The 20,039-nt window shown below is 41.7% G+C and overlaps 1 protein-coding gene across 1 annotated transcript in view; it reads left to right on the forward strand.

Annotated features, from left to right (window-relative positions):
• LOC122791502 (nucleolin-like) overlaps nucleotides 1-20,039 on the forward strand; it is a 666,377-nt gene that overhangs the window by 141,416 nt on the left and 504,922 nt on the right. The window contains exon 3 of the mRNA XM_044059243.1: nucleotides 17,181-17,363. Within this exon, the coding sequence (XP_043915178.1) occupies nucleotides 17,181-17,363 (183 nt within the window). The remainder of the gene's footprint in view (nucleotides 1-17,180; nucleotides 17,364-20,039) is intronic.

The raw sequence follows: 20,039 nt of genomic DNA on the forward strand, positions 1-20,039 counted from the left end.
AGTATAGAAGTGTCAAACTCTTATCATACTGTATGAAAATTCTGGAGAGGGTGATTGATAAACCAATACGAAGAGTAGTACAAAGTAAGATGGGAGATGAACCGTTCAGATTTGGATCAGGATGCAGCACAACTGACCCAACATCTCCAGTGGGACAGGTACTGAAGGAGAGGGTGGAGATGAGAAAGAGTCATGGGCATTCTTAGAGTTGGAGAAAGCATATGATAAGGTCCCAAGAAGGTTGATTTGAGCAGTCCTGAGGTGGCTTGAATTCCCAAAAACATTGGTAAAATTAATGCAAGCTACGTACAAAGACCCAGTGACTCAAGTACAAACAATATTCAGCCACGCAGAGTGGTTCCTAGTTGGAGTGGGTGTACATCAGGTTTCAGGTCAGAGCCCACTGCTGTTCATCTTGGTGATTGACTACATTAGCAAACAGATAGAGTTGCAGTATGCAGATGATATGGCATTACAGGCATACTCTGAGCAAGAACTTCAGCAAAGGATAGGGGAATGGAATGCAATACTGAAGGCAGATGTAATGAAACTGAGTACAGGTAAGACAGTTTTAATGGTAGCAAATGAGGGAAATCAGAAGAAGATGAGAACTGAGATAGGAAGGAAAACGGTGTAACGGGTTAGCAGCTTCCGGTATCTGGGAGGGTTGGTTAAGGAGAAGGGAAGTCTAAATGAGGAGGTCAAAGCTAGAATCAGAATAGCTGCAGCCAGCTGGCACAGTGCGTCAGGGATAGTGCATGACAGTTGAATGCTAAAGAAGCTGAAAAGTAAGATGTGCAAAACATTCGTCAAGTCAGTACTACTGTATGTTATAGAGACCTGGGCAGTAAACGCAGATCAGTTGAGGAAGCAAGAGGTGATGGAGATGAAGTGCCTTAGATGAGTGGTGGGATGAACACTGTGGTGCAGACGAAGAAATGAGGATATAACAGTAGAAGCCAAAGTAGCTTGAGCTGCAAAAAAGGATAAAGAGAACAGATTATGGAGGTTCGGGCACATGCAGAAAAGTAGACCTGAACGTGCAGATATAGTCTCAAGAAACATGGTTTCTTCTGCTGCATGAAGATAGTATATTTGGTTACATAATCAGAACTTTTCTGACAAAAGCTGAAATTTGGAATGTACGTTCAAGTTCTGTATTGGTGTTTAGGCCCTCTGTTCCACAGACTCTCAAACAGTGGGATGATAGAGAGGTGATACAAGGAAATTAATGCATGGGTGTCTGGGATGTTTCATGTACTAAAGTTCTCCCCAAGCAAGGCATCTTCTTTCAAGGGGCAGAACAAAAAAAAAATCCCAGCCAAACAAAAGTCATGGATCCAAAAGGAAATGACAGGGGGAGGAGGATTCTTCAAAGCCAAAGAAGACTAGTTCCTTTCCAAAAAGTATCAATTCCCTGCAAAGGAATGAATGTGCCAAGTCGCAGAGCACCCCTATCCCCCTCCTATCCTTCCCTCTCTTCCTCCTTCCCCCCGGCTGTCTCTTAACCCTGCAGCCTGACAGCAAGAGTTCATAGGTTCATACTAGGCTATCTGCCCTAGGGCATTTATAAGCCTAGCCAGAGTGTGTGTGGCTTTCACCACCCCTTAGGATGAGAATACTATACCCATTAGTTTGCTGTGCCTCTGTCCAGCAGTGATACAGAGATGATTCCTGGGGTAAACCTACGATCTCCCATCCACTCATCAAGATTTCTCTTGAACAGAGTCAGTGAGGGGCTCTGCCTCACATGGACTGGGATTCTGTTCCATAGTGTAGGGAGTCTCTGGGTGATGAATCTGTCCCTCCAGCACGTCCTATTTATATCCGTGTTGAGGTTTAAGTCTCTTGCTCTCGTGGCTCTGGTGGATTTGGATTTTTTGATGTGGAGCATGTCCATTAATTCCGGGTTTGACATGGCCTTGTATGTCAGGCACAGATCACCTCTGAGCAGACGGTATGCGACTGAATAGAGCTGGAGTTTCTTCAGTCGGGCATCATATGACATATGTTTGAGCCCCTTTATCCTTTTGATGAGGAACTTTTGGGGTCTTTCCAACTGCTGCAGGTGTCGGGTAAGGTACATTCCGAATGGGGCGTTGTACTCAATCATTGGTCTGATAAGTGAATAGTACAGGGGTACAATGACCTCTCCTGATCTGGATGTGAATCCCTTCATGATCAGGTGGGCAATGTAGAAGGTCTTCCTAACCACTTTGGCAATGTGAGTGTCAAAAGAGAGGTTACTGTCAACTTGGGTCCCCAGGTCCCTGATAACTTCTTCCGTGTTTAATGGATTACCACCTATGTGGTAATTAGGGGTTACCTTGTTTTTCCCAAAGGGTATGACTATACATTTTTTGGCATTTAGCTTAAGGCCATGGCTCTGGCACCAGTTATCCATTTCTATGAGACCTTTCTGGAGGATGTCTGTGTCTGATGGAGTGTCAATTATGGTGCCCAGTTTGCAGTCATCTGCAAATTTTGTCAGCCACAATCCCCCTATGTTTGCCTGCACTTCAGAAAAATAAATGCCGAACAAGAGGGGGCCCAGGACTGAGCCCTGTGGGACACCGCTCGTGACCGGCTTAGAGTCTGACATGGCACCAGCAACTCTAACCCTTTGTGTTCTGTCCTTGAGCAAGTTTGCAACCCATCTTGTGACATATGGGTTTACATCTAAGCTGGTGAGCTTTTCTATGATGCCCGAGTGGGGTATTGTGTCGAACGCCTTTTGCTAGGTCAAGGTAGGCTGTGTGAACTGCCTTACCCTCATCAATGGCCTTAGTGACTGTTTCGAAAAAGTCGACCAAGTTCAAGAGGCAGGATCTGCCCTTGACAAAGCCAAATTGGGTAGGATCCATTGTCTGTAGGTCCCCAATGTCTTTATTTATGAGTTCCATTATGATCTTCTCCATAGCTTTGCAGACAAGGCTCGTCAAGCTTATGGGGCGTTAATTTCCAGGGTCCGTAGAAGCACCGCCTTTGTGGAGTGGGACCACAGTTGCCGTACGCCATTCTTTGGGTACGTATCCTGTAGTAAGGCTAAGATTAAACAGCAGCCTTATGTGTGGGTTTAGTTCCTCATTGAGTTCGTGTAGCACACAGCCGGGGACACCGTCCGGTCCCATTGATGCTGTGTTTTTTGCTTAAGAGAGAGCAGCTCTCACCTGGGCATCTGAGATGTTGGGGAGGCTAGACTCTGGTGGGATAGATATTTCTCTTTTGGGGGGGGGGGGAGGGGAGAAATTTGCACTGAACCTGTCTGCCAGTATGTTGGCAATGTCTGTGGGTTCAGTGATTTTTTATCATTTTGGACTAATTCTGAGCATATCTGGGAGTTTCCACCCAGGTTTCTAACATAGCTAAAGAAGGCTTTATGATTGTCTTTTGTGTCATTAGCGATTTTTCTCTCAAAGTTGGCCTTGGATGATTTTATGAGTGATCGTAGTTTTTTGCTAGTATTGATCAGAGATGCCTTCCCATTTAGGGATTTTGCTCTGTCATGTAGTAGCTTTCTCCTCTTGTTGTAGAGTTTGTTTATGGCTGGAGTCCACCAGACCGGGCGCCTGCCTTTGGTGGAAAGGGTCTTGATTTTATTAGGGATTGCTTGATCCATACATTCCTGGAGGTGCTCGTAGAAGGCATTTGTAAGGGTTTCAGCAGCGTGGGTTGTGGTTTCCACTGGCTCAGGGGGCCTTGAAGGATACCACTCCAGTCTTAAGAAGTGTGAAGTTTGCTTTTGAGAAGTTCTTCACTGTGGTCTTTTGCTGGGGTGGGGCGGGATGTGGATCTCCAGTAAGATTAATTTATGGTCTGATCTCACCAATGAGGGATATACTTCCGGTGTGGAGCATTTTGTCCCCATGTTTGTGATGATCAGGTCTAGTATATTTTCTCCTCTTGTGGGAATGGTGACTAGTTGTTCCATAGCATTTGAGTTTATGAACTCAAGGAACCTTTGGGCTAGGGTGTTGGGGCTTGAGTAATGTTCCCAGTCTATGTTTGGGTAGTTGAAGTCACCCAATATGATGGTGTTTGGAGAGACATTCATACTCTCCAGTGTCTTCAGGAAGGCTGTGTGGGTTTCCTGAGTTTGAGAAGGTGGTCTGTAGCATGTTACAAACTGTAGGGCAGTTTTACCTATTTTTCGAACCTAACGTTTTGAGAGTAATTTGGAGAATAGACACTTGACAGTGGATTGAAAATCCTACCCCTTTCAGGGGAATCCCCCCTCACCCACCAGACCAGACAAACCTGTTACCTTCAGTGCTGCATTATATTATTTAAGCAGGGTCATATAATCAATGCCTGTGACATGCATAGGGAAAGGATTTTACTCCAGAATATTTGTTTTTGGTACCAAAAAAGGAGAACTCCTGGAGATCTGCCCTAGATTTAACCTTTTTAAACTCCTTTGTAAAGTTTCCAAAATTCAAAATGTTCACCTTACAGTCAGTCCTAGCATTGCTTCCAGCTCACTTTTTCATGGTGACTCTAGATCTCAGTGATTCTTATGTTTCTGTTGCTCTCAATTTTAGGAATTATTTTGAGATTTTCTGTGTCTGGCTTACATTGTTGTTTTATTTTTTCCATTACCATTTGGATTATCTACTGCACCTTGTGTGTTTGCAAAGTGTCTGGCTCCAGTGGTTGCTTATTGCAGAACCCTAGGCATCCACATTTTTTCCTTATTCAGTTGACGTTTTCTTTTTTTAGTTTGTTTACCAGGGTAGTACACCGATCACTGCAGACCATGTACAGGCACAGCCCAGGTGAAGAGATTCATAAAAAAAAGAAAATAGAACAAATTCATAAACACAGTAATCACAGAAGGTAGATTTGTGCAGATTCTGTATCCTTCTGTAGTCAGGTTCTTGGAGTTCTTAGACAAGGTCACATCCCTCTTTCCCACCGGTGCTTCAATCGAACCTTCAAAAGTCTTCCCTCATACCCTCTTAACAGATTGTTTCCTGGAGGGTATAGACACTGTAAAAACGATGGCCTTCCTGCCAGAAGGCAAAGTTCTGACTTTTCAGTGTTGTCTTGGATTTCTGTCTTCTAGATGTGGCCTTAACAAGAGGGATCTTCATGATACCACTATCTAGACTACACATGAGAAAAATTTACTGATGCTTGAATTGTTAGGCTCAGCACCTTCATCCCTTTCATTTCCAGTAACCTGTACTGGGATTTGTGAAACAGGAACTACAATGGTGGAGATATCAACTGAATCTGAAGCCAGGACTCCATTTTTCTCTCTTTAACCCCCAGTCCAATCTGTCCAGGTGGACTCTTCATATATTATGTGGGGAGCAATGTCCATGGGAGTTCAGAATCACTATGGGAGTTCAAGTGCAAGACTTGGGTCGTCGGGGCATGCCAAAACATAATGGAGGTGGTGTGGTGATTCATGCCTTAAAAGTTCTTCACAACTTATCCTTTCCGGGTCCTTTTCTAGTGGCAACAGACAGTAGTACTGTGATGTTGTTTGTAAAAAAAAAAGTATGGGGTTACAAGGTAATACCCTCTTTGCCAGTTGGCAGTGACCTGTGAGCTGGCTCTACAACATTCACGGACTCGGACCTCATACATTCCATCAGAGCAAAACACAGTGGCCGACAGGCAAAGTAGATCCTGGACAGACCGTAATGAGTAGAAGTTCTACATAGATGTCTTCCAGGACTTGATCCAGATGTGGGAACTCCTTAAGTAGATCTTTTTGCCTACTTTTAAAACAGACAACTGAAAAATTCTTTTCAAGACATCCTTGCATACATGCTTTGAAGACAGACACTGTATCAGCTCCATGGTCGGGAATGCTCCTGTACTCATACTCGAAAAATGTATTCACCTTCAACTATTACCCTACCTATTGGACAACCAACTCCTAACTCCTACCCAACACGGGTTTATACCAGGACATAGCACCACCACTGCCCTTCTTTCTTTCCTCAAAATCATAAACTCTGATCCTGACTCTGGGAACATAGTTTCTGCACTCCTTGACTTATCTAAAGCTTTCGACACCGTCTCTCATGTGCTTCTACTTTCTAAACTCTCCCATCTTAATCTCTCCTCTTCGTCTATCAAATGGTTCTCCAGCTATCTCTCAGCCAGGGAACAAGTTGTAAAATGGTACTACTGCACTTCCTCTTTCCTTCACACCCCAACAGGTGTACCCCAAGGCTCTGTTTTGGGTCCTTTACTATTTAACATTTTCATCATTGATTTCCACCAAAAGATTCCCAATGCTAAACTGGTGCAATACACAGATGACTCTACTGTCATCTGCTCAGCCAAAACTCTTCCTTTACTAATAAACCTTACGCAAGACGCCTTCTCCTCCACTGAGTCCTGGATGCTTGACAATCACCTAGCCCTAAATGCCTCCAAATCTAAAGTAATGATCTTTACCCCTTCTAGACATACTGCTGCTGACAAAGCATCCTTCTCTATACTTAGCCTAAACAAAACAACTGTTGAAATAGTTCCCCATACAAAACTTCTGGGCGTTCTTATCGATGACAAGCTAAAATTTGATATCCACCTACAAACCAATATTAAAAAGACTCATCAAAAACTTGGTATGCTTTATCGACACAGGCACTACCTTCCTCTGTCTTCTAGACAACTCCTATCTACCATCTATCTCCTACCCTCCCTTTTGTATGGAGCTCTGCTACTCTCTAACCTCCAATCATCCCTAAAATCTAAACTTTCCTCATGTTATAACAAAATTTCAAAGTTTGCCACAGGATCCAAATCCTCTACTCACCATTGCAACTCCCTACATGCTCTAAATTGCTTTGAACTCCCAAGCTACCTAAATTTCATTCAACTATAACTACAGCACACAAGCTAATTTTCAAACCTTCTAACTGTCCATCACTCTCCTCTTCCCTAAAACTTCAGCAGTCACATAGAACACTTAGATTCACAAATCAGAACCTCTTAGAACTTTACAAGCCTTTACACGAACCAGGGCAAGTTCTATTATCATTCTCCCTTGCCAGATTATGGAACTGTCTTCCCCCTTACATTAGAATTACCCCTAACCTACCATCCTTTAAAACCCTACTCCACTCTCACCTCTACTCCCTTTGGGAGTGCACCTGTACCCATCCTACCTGATTCCTGATACCTATCCCTATTCCATTCTACTCTAATCTCTGCCACTGCTTCATTTCATCTCTCTAAAATTCCTTTGCGTAAATACATGTAGTGTATTAAATGAACATAAATTTATTGTTTTTGCTAATATCTTATAAGTGATTGATCAGCTCATATATTTCAAGATATGTAAAATCTTGCCTTGCTGTATATTGAATGTTAAACTGTTGTTCTCATATGCTGTACTAATACATTGTATATTGCCTTTCTGTTTGGAGCTTTTCTCCTCGGGCCTCCATTGAAAACGGGCTACCTTGTTCCAATGGACTTTCCCGGTTTAACTGAAATAAGTAAATAAATAAATTTGTACCCTTTCCAGTGATTCTCAAGGGACTTCTAAACATTCGAAAGAATTAAAAATCACTGCGTCAACCTTCTTTTGGCCCGGGCAAAGTTGGATCCCTTTTAATGGAATTGGCCAAGGGCAAATAAAACAAGCTTCCTCACAGACTGGATCTGCTCACACAGCATCAGGGGGCAAATGGTACAACTGATGATAGACCAATTGCAGCTGACAGCCTGGATGATTCTATTTTGATACCTTTTAAGCACTTGTTTCAAGATGATGTGCGGCAAGGAAAGCTGCAACTACAAAATCTTACATTTACAAGTGGAAGAGGTTTTCTAGGTGGTGCCTTGCCAATAAGAGAGGTCCTGAAATGGTTTTGACCTTTCTGGTTTTGAAGTATTTGTGTGAGCCACTTAGAGATGGTTTGTCATATGCTTCTATCAAAGTGCATCTTACATCCATCTCAACTGGTCTGCCACTGGATCCCCCACTATTGTTTCTGTTTGCGACCAGTTTATGAAAGGAGTGTTGCATGTGAGACTCCCTCAAAAGCAAATCCCTCCTCCCTGGGTTCTCAACTTTTTATTGAGAAATTGGACTCCCCTCCTTTTGAACCTGCCTCTTGGGCCAGTTTATGGGTCATTACTAAAAAAGACTGTTTTACTTATTGTTCTGACTTCTGCCAGGCAAGTCTTTGAGCTTGCAAGCTGTCGTTGTGGGCAATTCTCTCAGATTTTCACAAAGACTGGGATTGTATTACACACTAATCCATCATTCATGCCTAAAATTGTTTCTGAATTTCCCTTGAATCAAGCCATCAATCTGTCAGTGTTCAATCCTAATACAGGAAAAAAAAAAAAACACAAGGAAGAAACGATTATACATACCTTAGATGTGCACAGGCAACTGTGGTACTGCTGTGTTGGAATAAAGCTTTTTAGGAAAGGTGAACAGCTGTTTCTCCTATACAGGGCTAAGAAAGGTCAGTCATTGCAAATGTCTTCCAGGTAAGATTAAAACTCACTCTATTAGGACCTTATTGTATTTGATAGCATATTGGAAAGGAGTGGACTGTAGAAGCATTCTAGAGGCAGAAAACCCGGTCCTCTGTTTATACCTTACTAAAGCAATGCAAACTGGATTCCTTTCCTTTGTCCAAAGCAGGCTTTGTTAAGACCATTTGCTAGATGCTTCTAGATTCTTATCCTCCCACCTTCCATAGGGGAGGCTTTATGAATCTATCCAAAATGCCACTGAGGCAGAGGGAGTGATGAACCTAGTACAGCTGCACAAGTCCTACTTTTTTGCCAGAGTAGATGTTTGAATTCCTCACTGACTCAGTGGCAACAGCTACATGCAATCTCCTTGATTGTGCATATATTGTTTTGGTTGTTTTGTTTTTTATATGATATTGTGATTGGTCACAAATTTACTCTTGCTAGATGATTCTGGCTTCGGATACTTTCCTCTCCTCTGTGAAAGTGAAAAAGCCTGAACACTCACTTCTTGTGACAGCTGAAGGCTTCCCCCTCTGGATATGTTTAACTGTTACAGAAGGAGAGAGGGAGGGGAGTCTGGCCAGTACTGGTTTACCTTGGCAGATAACCCAATTTGAACTCCTGCTGTTATCAAGAACGTAGGACTTGGGCAACTGTACTTTCCTTACCTTGGCTAGATAGGCATTACAGGCAGTAAACCCTGGTACCGAATTTATTTGAATCAAGCCATCAGTCTCCATGTTTTCTAACTTGAACCTAAAAAGCAGGGAGAACAGAGTCTGTGTACTCTAAATGTGCATAGGCAGCTTAGATATCTTGACGGAACCATTAGAAAACCTGAGCAAAAAAGGGACACCCTGTGTCTTAACTGATGATTTCCAGGCAGTTGTCTTATGCTTTTTTTTTTCTCCTATCATGTCAAATCCATTCTAGGCAGTTTCAAGTCACATTCCACTGGAGCCTTGTCTTCTTTGATAACATGTTGGATAGAGGTGGACTCTAGAAGCATTATGGAGGCAACTACTTGGTCCTCTGTACAAACTTTGCTAGGGCCATTCTGTAGACACTCCTGGATACATATCCTTTCTCAGGAATGGATAGGCTTTGGTATTGAACCTATATGATCTAATTGCTAGTAAACTGTGGGAATGATGAACATGGTACAGTTGTGTAAGTTGGACTTGCCCATAACTGTAGCTGTTCAAATTCCTCACTGTTGCAGTAGCCGCACACTCTCTGTCCTACTCCTGTATATAGTTGTAGTTGGGCTATAAAGTGGGGTTGTGTTTGTTTCTGCTTTACATGTGTTATTGTTTCTATTAGTTTGTTATTTCAAGATTTTTAGGTTCTTCTCTCATTCTGTTGGCAAGAAAGTCCTGAAGAAAACTTCACCCTGACTACTGATTTCCTTTCTAGGGATTGGTGTGTGTTGTTGAGAACTTAATCAGTGCCAGTGACTGAGAACTTTTACCCTTCTGTTAGCTTACCTGAGTAACAGATGACAAATTTTTTGGAAGAGTTGATTTTTTCAAGGAGGGCACTGTTAAACCTTACTTTTGACTACTTGGTAAATGTATTGGCTTGTGCATTGTATGGCAAACTAACACAAAAAATAAATAAATAAAGACTTAAATGTTGAGCAGTGACTTCATTTTAGATACTGGTAAAACATGTTTTGTTAGTTTAGAAGATAATGGAAGTAGTACTTTTCAACCTTCTCTACCAATGATTTCCACTGCAGCCTATACCTAGGCTTGTGGCCTTTTTATGCTTTGTCCATCTATTTGGACGAGAACCTGCACTTAGCACTGCCTTTCATAAGTTTCACATTGCCTGCGGTATTTGTTTCCAGATGTTAATCTGTATGTAACAAAATCCAATTTTTGAAATTTTAATCAGTAATAGTAAGGAATGGGGTTATTACTCCGGCTGCCCATCGCTTGCACAGAATGTTAAAGACAATCCTATCATCAGTTTTGTAGTGCATAGGTTTGTCCATGGAATTCTGGACTTGTCTTTAGCCTTTTACCTCCAGTAGCATTTTGGTCACGTTTTACCAGTAATGATTACTTATCTTACCCATAGGAATGGATTCTGCGATCTTCAAATTGTTGTATTTTGTTAGTATATCCTGTAGTCACCCAGCAAAGAGTTCCTTGTTAGGAGGAGCACAGTACTCCATTCTGAATGAGTGTTTTCCTGTCTTAACTTCAGAGTAGTAGAGTTCTGTTAGCATACCTCTAGGAAAGGTGCAAGGAGTTTATCCTTGCCATCAGGGTGCACTTCATCAATGGATTGCTTTTATGGATTCTAAAAGAATGCATAAAAACTGTTTTAAATATCTTTAGCATTCTGTTAATGGAGTACTTTTACAACTGTATTTTTGTGAGTGTTGGTAGCCTTTTTGTTCTGGACTGTCCATTTATCAGTTAGTGATTTATTCAGACTTAACATATCTGTGAAGTATGATGCAAAATACCTATTTTTTATGTATATGAAATAATTCCAGGAGTGTTTCCCTGTTTTATTTTATACATTTGGAGTTGTTGCTTTCACATATATCCCTAAACCATCCAAATGATTATTTCAATGACACAGAACCTTCTTCCCCCCACTCACTTTAATACCAGTAAGACAGAGTCAGATTTGAAGAAATTCAGAAATTCCTGCAAAAACGGATTAAGTTCTTGTTTGGAATTGAAATGTCAGATTCTTGCAGGATTGGGTACATTTCTGAGTGAAAGTACAGGTTGTAGATACCTTCCAATGTTCTTTGTAAGCATCACTTCTGCACTGAACTCTCAGCTGCACTCAGAGGTGTTGTCATCTCTGGAGAAGACTGGCCTATTCCACACACCAAGAAGGGTCGGTAAGATGTCTGGTAGAAAAGAGTGTGGCTTGTGCTGTTTTTATTTATTTTGTTATTTTTTATTTTTTTGGGATGCTGCATTACTGCATGCAGTAGTCCATTTGTGTGTTTCATTCATGCAGCTTCCAAAGTGACAAGTAACTTTTGGAAAAAAAATGTCTTGCTTATTTTTGTAGTGCATTGTAGATCAGTGATCTTTTATTTTGATTTTTCTGAGGCTGATGATATCTTTGTAAAACATTACTAACAAGTGAGCTTGTGGCCAGTATATATCGCTGAATGATTTTTATTTTCAGTACTTGTTCTATGAAGGAGAGGCCTTCGTAGTTTCTTCCTGCAAGGAGTTCCTTTAATTTGGAATGAAAACTCTTACTTTGTAGCTCCAAGAATCTTTGTGCCTTTATCAGGTACCAAATGCCTCTTTTTCCTTAACCAAGGGATGCCAGTCCTTTCTACCTTTTCAGTTGAAAAGCTTTCTCCCCTTGAGTCAGAAAACACAACACTTCATGCTGTGGAAAAGTGGAGAAGCAGAAGAAACTAGTTATTAAAAAAGCAGACAAATCAAACCAATGGTCCAGTAGTCCGGAAAAACACTGTGCAAACTCTCCAATATTCTGTTTCAAAAAAGAAACAGACTGTCGGAGTTTGTTAAATCTGTGGAATTACTATGCTTTTTTTTTATTATTATTTATTTATTTGTGTGTGTGTGTGTGTGTGTGTGTGTGTATATATATATATATATATATATATATATATATATATATATATATATATATATATATATATATATATATATATTTTTTTTTTTTTTTTTTGACAGAAAAGCACAGTAAATTAGCAGAAAGAAGGTATTAGGAATGCAAAAAAGAGGGTATTTCTCCTCAGCTGATGATGGCAGTGACATCACAAAATAGGTGAAAATTGGGCATGAAAGGAGAGGGAATGGGCATGGTTTTAGGAGGTACAAGGAATGTGATCTTGGTCCAGTTTTAGCAGCAGGAAAAGGTGGCAACCCCAATAGGACACGTGGCCAGTGGACTTGCCCCATTAGCAAACGTATTGTATAAATGTGAAAGGACTTACTCTTAATGCCTCCTTGGAAAAATACATTGTGTTCAGCCCTTAATACCAAGATTTTTTATGAAGCTAAAGGAAATGGGGGGAGGACTAATCCAGGTAGTGAAACAAGTTATTTTATTTGTCTGTTTCTGAATGCAATAGAAATTTTCCTGCAAAAAATGTCCCTTTTATAGGATTACATCCCCATTATGAAAAGCTCATGGAGAGGAGGCAGAGGCAAGAAATGGTTGTGAATTTAAGGACAGTGGATCCCTCTTTCTTTCAAGGGATTTCTCTTCAGCTCTTCAGTATTGACTGTCTAACTCCCTTCTCACCTTTTAATAAAAAAAAAAAAAAAAAGAGAGACTGCTCTGTCCGCAGGCCTCTACATGATGATGCTTATTGTGTTAGGATTAAAAAAAGTAATTCAGAACTTTCTCATCTTTCTTGGCTTGCCTTGAATACTTGTACCTCAGGTTTTTGACAAGTCCAAGTAGAATCGGCCATAGAAGGAGAACCTCCAAGAAAAGAAGGGGAAGAATTTTATTTTGTGCTGTTTCTAGTTACAGGAAAGCATGGATCATAAATATTCTGGATGTAAAAAAGTTCCAACATGTTGACTCTGCAGGCCTACTTTCTCTTTCGATGCCAGGAAGTCTCATGGTCAGTCTGGAGATGAAGAGTGACTACTTTGCATTCCTGTAAGGCCAAAGAATATTTTTCACATTCCTTGTGCAGGTCACACCACCAGTAGGTTATCTCCTTGCCCCTAACAAAATGCCTTTTTCTAGTTTTTGTCCGTCTCTGACTCAGTAGAATTCATATTCACCCTTGCCTTGAATGACAGCCTGATTCAGGCCACTTCCATCAGGAACTGACCTAGGCATAGGACTATACCACTACTCGTCTAATAAGCCTAAGCATTTCCTTCTGTTATCAAAAGTTAAGCTCACCTTTTTTCATAGGAAAATCTTCATGGGATCAGTAATAAGCACCACACTATCCTAAAGTGTTTTTTTACGAAAAGGTTCTTTGAACTCCTTTGTGTAGGCAGCTGTAATATCCAGCCTAATAGCTTGAGTAGAGCTATAGGCTTTAGGCTGCATGTTATCCTCAGCTGTTAGACTACACCTGCCCACAGCCAAATCTGTACAAGGAAAGTTCAGTGATCCTTAAGGAGCTTGCTGCAATAACACCAACATCACCTGGAGAAGGTTTTGCCAATCATTGCAGCCATTCAGAGGGAGTTTTCTTGGTTGGCAGAATCAATTGTAATATTCAGTTTGTATAAAATACATGTGTATGTTGCATTTTGTCTTTCACTTTGTTATATAATGTCATGTGTCTGTTGTGTTTACCCCTGGGCTGAGACTGAAATGGGTCCTATGGGATCAACTCTTTTCCTGGTTATCAAATTCACAATAAAGTACAATAAAATAAATAAATAGTTCCTCTGCAACCTATGGATGCTATTTGTTCTATTGCAAGGTACCCAGACCTTGACAGTTTCATCTTACCTAGTCTGCGGAACTTAATTACAAAAGACACCGTAGTCACTGTTATGCAAACATCCAAAGTGAACATACTATGCAGGCTGGCAGTAGTTGTATGGAAGTTGGCAGTGCATAGCAGCCTCTTTGTACATGCCTTTTAAATCCTATTGAAGGAGATTGCATTGGCAGATTTTCTAAGCAAGTTCCCCTACCAATCTTCATAAGTGGTGATTGGACCTACAAGTGTTCCACAGCCTCAACCATCTTTGGGGGCCTCCATAAATTAATCTTTCTGCATCCCCTTGAAATCTCCAGGTACAGAAGTTTTCTTTAGGATACCTATATAAGAAAGCCTGAGCAACACATGTATTCTTATGGCTCTGGAGTGAAGGAATGGTGTATATAAATGTCTTCCCTCCTGTCCTCTCCTCTGAAAGGTCCTTGTAAGGGTAAGAGAAGACTGGGCACATTTAATCCTGATAGCCCAGTTCTGGCCGTGGCAGCCTTGGTTTTCCATGCTTGTTCAGTTGAAGAGAGTGGAGCCTGTCATTCTGCCAACCATTTGCTTACTACTAATCGAGCAGGAAGGTGTACCAATAACACCTAAACCCTTAGAAGTCTCAAGTTGGCTACCTGGAGGAATGGTTCTAAATCCTTTGGGAAATAAGTTCCCACTTCAAATACATGCAATACTACAAGAGATACATAGATATACAACTAGAATATGTTGTTTGGGTAAATGGGCAAGTTATTTTCATAAAGTCTTGTCCCTACATTATCTTGGAGGTAGCTTCAGTACAACAAGTTATTTGCTACCTTCACCTTTACAATAATAAGGCCCTAACATATGCCACCTCTCTGCATCTTTTTTCTTTTTTTGCATACCTTCCCATGGCTGCATCTCTACTGCTTATCCAGCAGATAAGTTATTCCTTGAATGGGTATTGCACCTGAGATGCTTTAGGAATCTAGTCACTCTGTCATGGGGCCTTAATTTTGTCATTGAGAAGTTAACTTTGCTTTTCTTTGACCAAGCTAGTTGTATAAACTTCTTGTCTTTGAAATACTCTTTGCTGGCCATCATATCTGTCTGCTGAATATCTGAGATGCAGGCACTCATGGCAGTTGGAAGGGTGCTTGTAAGAAGTAACCCCTCCATTATGATGAGCATGATTTCTGAAAGTGCTGTACCCCAAGACCATTCAGCTGTGCCTGTCTTTTACTCAAACCACACAACAAGAGAGGAGGCTCTATTCAGTGGGTGTCATCAGCAACTGAGGTGCTACCTGATCACAACCAAGTACTTCAGAAATTCAGACCAAGTCTGTCTTTAAATCTGTGAACCCAGGCAAATCCTGGTCAAAGCTTCTTTAAGTGTCAGGCTGTTTTTCCATTCTGATTAGATTACCATGCATGGTCACATAAAGGCTGATTTAATTAGTACAACTACTACTACAGAAGTTTTCTTTACAAATGTATCATTTCGAAAATATTTGTGAGGCAGCTGGTATTCCTCCATCCGCACCTTTTCTAAGCAGTGCAAGCTTGATACCTGCTCCTGAAAGTAAAGCTGGTTGTGCCTCTGCACTCCTGCAGGTCTTGCTAACTCCTTCACCCTTGGTCTGTTGTCAGGAATCTAGATGCCTTACTACTCTTCCTTTCCGTGAAGAAAAATACTGTAGCAGTGATTCCTATGATGAATGCAGAGCATGAATGCATTATATTCTAATATTCATTTTGTACTGCCATAGAAGTAGATGTTCGAATACAGGGATCACTGCTACAGTGAAGTCTTTGCCCCTCCACCTTCTCTTGCTAATAGGGAGATCCCAGAAAGGTTTCTACTTTTCTGACTTCATGTCCACTTCCAGCTCCTTGGTTTGGGCAGCTGATTTTATATCCTTAAAATGCCAGTCTTTCTCCACAAGCACTCTAGTCCATGCACACTTTTTGGTCTGTAGCTTTCTTCATGTTCACAAGTAGCTTGGCAAGGACCCAGCCCAGTACAGGATGTCTAAAGCTGTGGAAGTCAGGCCATAAGAGTAGAAATTCGCCTGTAGCCAATTCCCATCTATTATGAGTGATAACTGCAGGTATGATCCCTCTATTCCGTCATCTGCTGTTGTGATGAATTTCACATGGCTAGACGTCTCAAACTGAAGACCACACCTGTTTAACAGGCCCTCACCATTTTTTAACTTGAACTCTGTAGTGTAGCACTAAGAATTCAGTCTGGACAATTTTGAATGTGCTTTATACATGCAGAACGTACTGCTTTTTTACTAGTTGTGCAATCTCTTTTGTTGGTCTAATTTTGGTTCTGTGCACATGAGAACAAATGAATACTTGAAATAAAGCTCTTACTTTCATCCTTTTAGTCTGAGAAAAAAAAGTGAATGCATAAATCTTTGAGGGAACAGCAGTTGTTAATGAGATGTACTGGTCCATAAAATCCTCCATGACTTCAGTGGATCTGCATTTCAGTCCCGTTGAAGCTTTTTTTATATCCTATCCCAAAGCCATCTAATCCCTAATCTTTTGAGTTTCCAGTTGCTAAACAGGATTCCCCATTACATTACTTGGTCCATTTGTTTGTTTAGCATTCATTGATTTCTTACAGTAAGTGTTATGCACTTACAGTGAAACTAAGTAACTGTTGTCTTTTACTTTTTGTAACAGTCGCGCTCAGTCTTGTGAGCATGGCGAGCATATACATCCCATTTGTTCTTAATGTTGTGGGGACCTGCCAGTATTGCACTGTTTGCTTTTGGATATATTTCCATCTACATGCCTCAGTTGGAGTAAAAAAGAAAGAAAAAAGCTCTCTAGTGAATAAATGATACAGCTGTTGGAGGAGGAATTCTTGTAGGTCATCTGGATGTTGTGCTTGACTTTACCTCAGTAATGTAAGAACAATTTCAGAGTCCACCAGTTTGCTCATTTTTACTTAGATTGTACATCAAGAGCTGAACTTTCACATCATGGTCTGTTTGTGTCATGTGTGTCTGGGTATCCTACCACCAAAAGTCTGATTACTCATATCTCTTTACTATACATTTGTATTGATTAGTATTCCATTTCCGTTGAGTTCATCTCTTTGTTGGCAGAAATTATTTGGATGATCTGGGAATTGCACCTTAGGAGTTGAGAGATTTAGTTATACAAGTAGTTTTGTTCTCTCTATAGTTTATTGCCTCTGGTCACTACATTAAAAAACATGGAGTTCTCTTATGAATTTTAGCTATATGAGGGATGAAGCCTCATAAAACATTTAATATTATGATGTTTTCTTTTTCAAGGTTTCTTGAACTGTGAGTTGAAGATGGAGTTTGATTCTGATCTTATCAAAGAAGACCCTCTTTATGACCTTGCAGAGGTTGAAAGAGAGGCCTTGAATTCCTTTTCTGATGATGCTGGTGGAACTATGATTTTCCCACTCTGGAAGTCTCTAAAAGATTCTCCATCTCCTGTTGACGATAAAGGTCAGTGAGAGTTATCTGAAAATTGGATTATGCTTTGCTAAAATCTAATGCTGTTAAAGCTTCTCGGAGGAATGTGCCCTGCCAAAAGGTCTGATGATGCCAGAGCCTTGAAAATGTTTGTCATGTTTTTAATTTAATTTACTTTTTTTGGTTCTTTTCTTGATCAGAGTATGACATCATAAGGAAGAGAATTTGTATCAGTAAGGCGAAGTAGAGAGGCTTGCTTTTTTATTTTTGTTTATTTTACTTATTTTAGGGGAGAAAAGTTATACAAGTGTAAACAAACTTTTAATTATGTGTGTTCAAGTGTATGCAAGCTAGTGTGTTAGTGTGATGTGCATGCATACAAGCAGTCCAACTTGTCTCTGGATCGTTCAGACTGTAGCGATTTTAAGACCTTTGTACCATGAATTGACAGCACATGCTCAATGGGCATGATTATCTAGAACAATTTTGTTTTGGAGTTGCAGTAGTTTGAGCCATAATTGGCATAAAGTTTTAAAAAGTTGTACATTTCCTATATGCCTTCCAGTTGAAGGGACTTTCATAAACTGCATATAGTCTGCATTTTATACTTTGTAAGAAAGTTCTCTGCATCTTCATCATTTGTGAAGTATTTTTATTACAGTTTATTTGCCCAAGTGACATAGAGGTAAGCAGCGTCAAAGATAAGTGACTTGTTTAAAAAAAATTAATTATAGAATGTATCAAATTTGTAAACAGGTACCATGTTACGCAGTAAAGACATTGCTTATTTATTCTTTAATGTAATCTTCCAAAAACTGATGCTCAGTTTAAAAAGTTGTAAAACCATTTTTAAAGGACTTCATTTCTGCTTTACTACTGCTTTTACAACTCTGACTTTCTGTTGTACTTTCTTTTGCAAAGACAGGGAAAGCTTGGAATTAAACCACACTCTATTATTTTCAATTTGTTTAATTTTGCAATTAACCAGCATCATCAGACATTTTAACAAGGGCCCTGAGTTCTGCCTTTATATCAGAAAGCATGGCATTTTAAGGTAGAATACACTCAGCAGCCATTGGAAAAAAATGTTTGCTTTAAGTATAGATCTGAAGTAGGATATTCATTTGTCTGCAACCTGTGGGTTATGGATCCGATATCGGATCCGAACCGGCATGGTTTTCCAGCTATGGATCCAAGCTCTCAGCTCCTCCCCTCACCCATAATGCCCTGCTCTACCCTCATGACCTCAGATCTCGTTTGCCGCGCTGGTGACTGGATTGGTATTCATAGCTCTCAGCTAAGTGCTAGTTTCTTGTCTGTTAATTCAGAAAATTTAAAGTTTTTTGTGTATTTTTGTGTGAAAGTTTAGGTTTCCCTCTTTGATAGTTTTGTTTAGAGTTAAATTAAGCATTTTTTTTCCCTCCCCTCGCTGTTGGCGTAGAGTGTGTGTGTTGGGCCTGTGTGTCTGTATTAGTTTTAGTTACTTTATTTTAGTAGCTTTATAGATTTGGATGGCTGATCAGCCCAAATCTGTTTTTCTAAATGCTCCGAGTGTGGCCATAAGCTCTCCCCGGCTGATGGCCACACTCGGTGTGTTAAGTGCCTGGGGGTTGAACACCTCACATCTGGATGCTCCATTTGTGCAGGGTTCAACCCCAGGGCACTGAGGGAGCGGAGGTCCAAGCTTGTCTTGGCGGGTCTTTTACCGCCAGACTCGGCTCCGGCCTCCGCTCCTTCGGGAGCAACCGTGGTTCCGGTTATTCCCTCCGTGGCACCCCCTCCTGCTCCTGGGACTCAACCTCCCGTTTCTGGAGAGGAGAGGGATGCTAGGAAAAAGGACCAGGGAGAAGCACCACAAGCGGCGGGCCGAGACCTCTGTTTCGGCCCCGCCAGCCAAGCGGGCTTCTCCCCCGGCTCCGTTGTCGGCTCGGTCTCCTCCTTCTCGGCTCCGGTCCCCTGTGTGCTTTTCACCGGGTCCTGAGGAGGAGGAGACCCGATCTCCGTCGAGGCTATCGAGGAGGCACTCCAGGCCTACCTCGGTAGCCTCGTCGAGATCTACATATAGCCTTTCAGATGCTGATCTGGACCGGATGATGAGAAGATTCATCCAGGCCCAGATGCAGATGGGAGTGCTCTTGCCTCCCCCCCCTCTGGGGGGGAGCTCAACACCCTTTTTTAAGCCTATTGCTCCTTCTCCGACCCGCTATCCGGGTTCGGAGCAGCTGGAGCCGAGCAGCTTCGGAGCCGGGGGTGGGTCGGCGCCGATAGTACTTGGTACTTCGGATCCGACCCTGCCCTCGAGTGCGTCGGATCCGACCTCTCGGAGCCTGGATCCGAGCCTCGGATCCGGGGGGATCAGTGCTCCTTCGGCGCCGTCTGTGTCGGAGCGCACTGTCGCCGGATCCGGCGCTTGGCGCCGGCTCGGTCCGCTCTTCGGATCCGAGGGAGCCGATTGTCGGAACCTTTGGTCGAGGTCGGCACCCCTACGGCTTTTGATGTAGTGGAGAGGGCTCTGTTGAGGATCTCCGGACCCACGGCACTTGTTCGGCTCCGTCCCGCTCCCTCTGCACTGGGCCAGGCTTCCACCATCCGGCCCCTGGGACAGCCCGCTTCTGTGCCCCAAGTTGCTCCTATGGAACAAATTGCTGCTTGTGAGGACTCCTCTGACAACCCCCAGAGGATGTCCCTCGGAAGCATACGTGCAAAAGG

This window comes from Protopterus annectens, chromosome 17.part0, assembly GCF_019279795.1.
Source record: "Protopterus annectens isolate FY-2018-M chromosome 17.part0, PAN1.0, whole genome shotgun sequence".
Lineage (NCBI taxonomy): Eukaryota > Metazoa > Chordata > Ceratodontiformes > Protopteridae > Protopterus > Protopterus annectens.